The sequence below is a fragment of the Lactuca virosa genome, chromosome 1, assembly GCF_052849685.1.
Source record: "Lactuca virosa cultivar CGN04683 chromosome 1, Lactuca_virosa_CGN04683_v6, whole genome shotgun sequence".
Classification (NCBI taxonomy): domain Eukaryota; kingdom Viridiplantae; phylum Streptophyta; class Magnoliopsida; order Asterales; family Asteraceae; genus Lactuca; species Lactuca virosa.
The window spans coordinates 103,272,067-103,279,722 of record NC_136426.1 but is presented as its reverse complement, the minus strand read 5'-3'; the positions used below and the strand labels follow the sequence as shown (position 1 = coordinate 103,279,722).

At 31.7% G+C, this 7,656-nt stretch overlaps 1 protein-coding gene across 1 annotated transcript; it reads left to right on the top strand.

Moving 5' to 3' along the window:
• The first annotated feature begins 1,686 nt into the window (after positions 1–1,686).
• Positions 1,687–3,842, top strand: LOC145154327 (plant cysteine oxidase 2-like). The gene is made up of 5 exons (XM_079075532.1): positions 1,687–2,235; positions 2,738–2,859; positions 2,949–3,105; positions 3,180–3,383; positions 3,475–3,842. Exons 1-5 carry the CDS (start codon positions 2,016–2,018, stop codon positions 3,615–3,617), a joined length of 846 nt encoding a protein of 281 aa, XP_078931658.1. The 5' UTR covers positions 1,687–2,015; the 3' UTR covers positions 3,618–3,842.
• Positions 3,843–7,656: the final 3,814 nt, after the last annotated feature.

Here is a 7,656-nt window from a genome sequence, read left to right as displayed (position 1 = left end):
GAGTATGGATGAAAAGGAACGAATTTTATGAAGTACAAACGATTTATTTATAGCTGAGATAACTTGCAGGTTAAGCAGATTTGAATCAATTAGATAATCAGATTTAATTCAAATTCAAATCATTACCTTATCTGTTACATAGAAATTTTCTAGAAGGCTTCTATAGCCTCCAAAACTGTCCACCCCCTTTAGGGTTTCTAGAATGCTGCTATTGCTTAACTATTTAACTATCAATATTTAGTTCATGCATATTTAATCAATTCCTGATTAATTCTAGTTAATTACAAATTAATTCAAATTAATTCTAAATTAATTTTAAAAAGTTTCTAATTAATTTATCAAGCTATGATAAATTAATAAACTATTTTCCTCATTCTCTTAAATTTTTTTCTATATATTTTAGTTCTTGAAGGCAACCTAAAAATGACTTTGCTATTATTTCCAAAGTTAATACCAATTTAGCCATGACATTGGACACATATTTCCAACAGATTATGAGTTCAATTCTAGGCATATACTAAAAAAATAACATTAAATGAATAAATGATAAGAAAAGAAAATTGACTTAATAGGGTAATATTTTTATTTCGTACACATTTAGTGATTGTTTTTTTTTTGCCCATATTTGACCATTTAACTTGTTTTTTTTATTTCCACATTTAGTCCTTATAACTGACTACTTCAGGTTAAGCCAGAAAAAATGATTTAATGGGTAATATAATTTTCAACTTGTACACATTTAGTCGTTAATGTTTTTGTACACATTTAGTCTTTATGACTGGTTTCTTCAGATTTTACTCATAACATCCTACGTGGGACAATCATTAATGAGGTGTTCTCATACATGGATCGTTTTAACTTATTTCAGTAACCTATTTCATGAATTTGTCAAATAATATTGGTGCTCTAGTTTTCTCCAAGTAGAAGATATCTTCGGCTTCGGTTTCATCTATCTTCATAGCAGACAATGAGATTCTTTGTGATTGCTTCCTCCAACTCGAATTTGCACTTCCAAGACAAAAAAATCAAGGAAGATGCTAAAAAAATTGCACTTCTAAGACTAAATAACACCTTGACAAAAAGTTCCATCTATCTCCATAGCGCACAACGTAATTCTTTATGATTGCTTCTTCCCAACTCGAATTTGCACTTCCAAGACAAAGAAGCTCGTTGTTTGTTATAGAGTTAGATGAACCTGTAGCCGAATACATCTTATTTTTGGAGAAAACCAAGGCACCAATATTATTTGACCGATTCGTGAATTAGGTTACTGATATAAGTGAGTGGCGGACCACATATGAAAACACCTCATATGACTGTCGCACGTAGGATGCCGTGAGAAAAACTTGAAGAAAACGATCATAAAGACTAAATGTGTACAAAAACATTAAATACAAAATATGTACAAACTGAAAATGAAATTACCATATTAATTTTTTTTTCGACTTAACATGAAATAACCGATTATAAGGACTGAATGTGGAAAAAAATAAGTTAAATGGTCAAATAAAAAAAAATTAAATAACTAAATATATATAAAATAAAAAATACATTATCCTATAATAAGTTATTTTTTTTAAAAAAATATGCCGTTAATGGAAGGTATTTAATAAAAAACAAAAAGAACATAAGCAGCATCAAGAAAGAAAATATCTAGCAAAGTGGCAAAGCAGTAATTTCACATACAAAATGCACCGCTCATGGAGAAACAGTGGTCGCGAAATGAAACTACTATCTCTCTCATAAACTTTCTCTCTCTAAAACATGAAATCCTATCCATGGCCGCCCCTGGTTTTCCCTTGCCGCCACCTCCACCTCCTGCTTATAGTCTCATCATTCTCCCACTTTTCCACCACCAATTTTGTCCACACTTCAAATTTCAAAGAAGCTAACACACGGCTACTGTATATTTCTTAGAATTTAATCTTAGTTGATCGGTTGTCATACTGCTTTGTGATCGGATTCGGATCTGAGGTTTTTGATCGAGTTGTTTGTGTAGTTTAATCGATCGATCGATGACCATTGAGGTAAGGTTGGCTGGTGTGAGCAAGAGTATAAGGAAGAAAAAATGCTATCGGAAAACCAATAGTAAGAGGAAACAGTCTCCGCCGCGTCCGACGTCGACGCCGGTTTCGTTTCCGTTACAGAGGCTGTATATGTCTTGTAAAGACGTGTTCAAAGGCGTCGGAACGGTTCCTTCTCCTACCGACGTGCAGAAACTTTGCCATATTCTCGGTGAGCGATTTGCTTTTTTGGATTATAGTTTGCACGTTCGTTACAGTGATTGTTTGTTGCCATATTTGGATAAAGTTAGAATCTTACAATAGAACATCACCGAGTAGTCACTGCTAAATGCTAATTAACTTACTGTACCCCCTCATGTAGGAGATTCTTCGATTTGCTTTTGTCGACAAATTTCGTTCAACCTGTACTTGATTTGATATTATGCCCTAATTTCATCAATGGTCAACAATTCGATAACAATTTCCAATTTTACTTTTGTATTAGAAAACCACAATGCATAAAGTACATGAATTCGATCTCAATTCGTATGTAAAGATGTAATAGTCACTTTGTTCAAAATTGAAGTATAATTAAATCTGAAAAACTATATTTCTTGCTTTACATTCTTCATTACTTAACTTTATCATCAAGTCACCTTTTCTTAAATAGATCTGGATCTAGCTATATACACTCTTATCATCAGATTTATAACTAAGCTTAAATCCTGTTACAGATGGAATGATGGCAGAAGATGTTGGACTAAGTAGAAATCTGCAATTCTTTAAAACTAGAAGCATTGTAGGAGTAACTCCAAAAGTCGCATGTACTACCATATATCAATCTGAGAAATTCTCTGTAAGCATTTAGAAACATTTACAATTATCAATCATCTCATCTTAAAAATTTCTTAAATCTCGAAATTCATGTGTTTCTACTTTCTACAGCTATGTATCTTCTTTCTTCCTGCAAACGCTGTCATACCTCTTCACAACCACCCAGGAATGACGGTTTTCAACAAACTTCTACTTGGAAAAGTTCATATTAAATCATATGATTTGGTTAACTCCAGTGATTCAGATGACTCTTTATCCCCTTCACATAGTGAGTTTTTCATCTCTCTAATTATAAATTCAGGGTTAAGCACAATTACAGATACTAATTTGAATTTTGTGCAGTGAAATTGGCGAGTTTAAAAGTAGATGGCGTATATTCTGCTCCATGTGACACTTCTGTATTGTATCCAACTTCTGGAGGTAATATACATGCGTTCAGAGCTATAACACCTTGTGCGATTCTTGATGTGATGGGGCCTCCTTATTCTAAAAAAGATGGGCGTGATTGCTCTTATTACAGAGATATTCCATACACTACATTGCCATGTAAGAATAATTGAAGTGTTTTAATTTGATACCATTTTAATAAAGAAATGAAAAAGCAAATTAATTAATTTGAAAATGATGAAACTTTCAGATATGTCAGGAGAAGAGAGGGAAAGGGAGAGGGAGGGTTATTGGTGGTTAGAAGAGATTGAGGTGCCAAAAGAATCAGAAATGGAGGGGATTGAGTATATGGGTCCTCGGATAATTGAAACTCAAACTAGTAGTTCATCATAAATTCATAGGTGTTTTTTCAGTTGAAGCTTCATGTTGGGAGCATATGTTTCTGTGTTTTTTCATTTTTTTTTTTAAATTTTAAAGATGGGTGTATAGGTGTTGTTGGTGTAACAAGGTTTAATGGCTGTTTTTCTTTGTTAGTGCTATCACTGTTGATGCTTGGGGTTGGAAAAACCTAACTGATATTCTACGTGGCATAAATCAACAAAAAACAAGTTTTGGCTACTTTATGATCGATAAAGAAAAAAAATGGTGCCATGTGTCATGATGGAGAAAGTCATGTTTATGATCTCTTTAACTTTTGCACCAAATTTCTTGTCGGAAAAAGCACTGTCCGATGCATGAGTTAGCATGTTAAATTGTTTAATTTCATTAATTCATTTGTCATTTATGAGAATTTGATTATTAGTACTTAGAATGTTTAACACATTCGAGAATCTGATTATTAATCCGAGTATTTAAGAATAATTTTTTTGGTTTGTAGTTTGTACTCAACACGGGTTATAAGCTGCACGTTGCGGAGTGAGTTTAAGTAAGAATTGAAAATTGATTTTGTTGGAGAAAGTTTGAATGTGCGTGTGAAAATAGAGAAAACAATGTAGTTTCTGACTTTCTGTTTTTGCCGCACACAAACGACAATGTTGTACATACACAGTCATGAACAACTATAGACACAAAGAAAGTTTGGACAATATTCAAGAAAAAATTATAACGTCAAAGTCGTACATACAATCATAAACAACCATAAACACAAAGAAAGTTTCGACCCAAAAAAAAAATTGATGTACATACATAGTCATGAACAACCATAAGCAAAAAAAGAAAGTTTGGACAATATTCGAGAAAAATATAAAGGGGACAAAATAGAAAATCTGAAAGTTGTAAGGGGTTGCCGTATTTTTGGATTCGAGAAAAAAAAAAGTTAAAACAGTGACTATTTTTGTAATCGACCATTTGTGTCTATTTGAGAGAGAGAGAGATGAGTAATCTAACTCATATAAATGAATAATAACCAATATCATATTCTGGAGTAGTTATATTCATTCCGAAGTGGGTGATTGATGCTTGGTAGGTATCTGGTTCGGAATCTGACACCCGTACGTTTCAAACTGAAAAATTATATTCCATATTGTTTATTCTAGAATACGTATTCCGAAATATTTATGTTCATTCCGGAGTTGGTGGTGGTTGGTATGCATCAGGGCCCTAAGAAGAGCATATTTGTGTTTCATATGCCAATTCTAGCTGAATACGAACAATCGAATGAAGTCATTGTTATATTACCACTATTGATGGACAAACGACAAGTCGGATATTCACGAAACCATAACCGTATCCCATCCTAATGTGAATGCCTCATCCCAAGGTGAATGCCTGATAAAAAAAAACGCAATCGTTGCCTAAGGATCGGTCACACATCAGGAACTGTGACGCTAAGTTTCCCACAGATTCAACAAAAACTTAATCTTCAAGTAAGAGTAAGTCAAGTGTCAAAAGTAAGGGTAAGTCTAAAAGTAGATCTAATGTCAAAACTAGTCAAGAGATACCATTGATCTAAATTACTGGTAGTCATATTTGTACCAAATTATAAAATTCTAGAAATTCTTGTTTGGTCAGATATACTTGTTTTTGCTACATCATGATAAGGAAATTATTTACAACAAACACAAAAACACCATAACTTAAATATCAGGGAAATATGCAGCCTCTATCCATGACAAACTCTCAGTCCACCACAAAGCAACACACTCATGTGGAGTAGTCTACAACAGCTCGTTAGGGGAAGCTGCATAAAACAATATATTAATGTTATGTTATTTTCTCATAGAAAGTTATATATTATAAGGTTAACTAAGATACATACATTTCTAACATCAAGAATACGTTCACAATCAACAACGTGTAAACGCCTCATCCTAGGGTATGCAATTACCTGAGGGATCACACCCGGTATAGGGATACCAACCATCATACTGTTGGGAAATGTCTCCATAGTCCAAATCTACAAAATTAAGAAGTCAAACAAATAACTAACATAATAATGTTATAATAGTTGTTGCATAGAAATTGTTATGAAACATAATGGACATATCTTAAATGTGTAGACAAATCTATGAACAATATATGTAGGTCTATTGCCGACTCTTGGCTCGGTGGGGTTTAAATGCTTATCAATCTTATTAAAGACAACATACATATAAATCGAAAGTATCGTTCGATATATATATATATATATATATATATATATATATATATATATATATATATATATATATATATATATATATATATATATATATATATATATATATATATAGAGAGAGAGAGAGAGAGAGAGAAAAGTTCAATAGAGAACCATAATTATTGGTTCTCCAAGGAACCAAATCTTTTTTTTAAGTTCTAAAGCTTATTCTTTATCGAAAAAAAAAATTAAAAATATCTAAATTCATAACTTAACATTGTGAATGTTAAATATATTTTTCGGATTCACCGTGTGAATTTAGATTCACATTGTGAATCTTCAAAGATTCACATTGTGAATTTGACGAAAAATAAAATAATTTTATTTATCGAATTTGATATCATTGAAAAAAAGATAAAAAATTATGAATTTCTGTATTTTTAGTTTTTTTTTTTTGATAAAAAATAAGTTCTAAAAGTTGAAAAAAAGATTGGTTCCTTGGTTAATTATGGTTCTCTGTTGAACTTCACCATATATATATATATATATATATATATATATATATATATATATATATATATATATATATATAGAGAGAGAGAGAGAGAGAGAGAGAAGTTATATTGAGAACACGTAAAAGGTTTAGAACGCGAGAAAAGTTTATTTTTGTTATTTTGTCAAATTAATGTTCTTAAAGTGTAAAATTTTAAAATACGTTATTTTCCCTAGTTTATGCAATATTAAATTATTAAATTTTTTACTTTTAATTCGACTGATATTCATATCCAGTATAATTTGTACCTACCATCGTCAACTCCAAAATATTCATCTTCTTTCCTTCACCTTACAATCGTCACAGTTACAAGTTTCGTCTTTTTTGATTCTCCGATGATTTGCAAGCAATGTTAAGCTGGAATCGGGGGATCCTTCAAGATCAGTTTGTTCTTCCATAATATGCAACCAATGTGAAGCTGGAACGTTGGGATTCTTCAAGATCACTTGCGTTTTATCGTTCAATATCGTCGATATAAAAGCGTATGGAGGTCGAATTAAAAGGAGGTTATGCAGTCGGGAATCACAAGAGGTAAGTGCCTTTTACGTCATTGAGGATTTTTCAGAAATTATTTCGTTATTGTCATCAATATGTTGTTAATTTCACTTGGTATTCAATGATTTACATGAGTTTGCAATGTATACGCTCAATTTTGTCAAATGGTTCAAGGAAGATTTTTGCCCTATTTTCTCACTTATATGTTCACTGTTAACTTGTTTGAACAAATTTACAACATCGATTGATTATTATTGTATTTTTTTTCTTTTTAAATCATATAATTCGATTTGCATTATGTGAATGGTGTTATTGACATCACTATGTTGTTAAATTCAACTGACATTCATCGATTGAGATGAGTTTGCAATGTATACGGTTTGATTTTGTAAATATGTTCATGGATGTTTTTTGCCCTATGTTCACACTTATCTGTTACCTGTTAACTTGTTTGCACTACATTTATTCACCATAGATTGCATATAAATGTATGTCATTTCTGTTTTATTCATATAATTCGATTTGCATTATGTTTATGGGGGTAGTTAACAGGTAGATTATACTTATATATTTGTTATCATGTATGAACTACACTAGGGCGCATGAAAAGTGAGCGTATCCATAACAGATACTCACTCATGAAATTCAAAAATGATCCTTCAAACCCAATATTAATAGATATGGACGTAGATGCATCTAATTCTATCAGGACTACCAAAGTGCCAACCATTGCAAAACCTGTAGTTCTGATTCAAAGGTCAAAATTGAAATCTGGTTCAACTGTTAAACCAATTCAGAAAGAAGGTAGT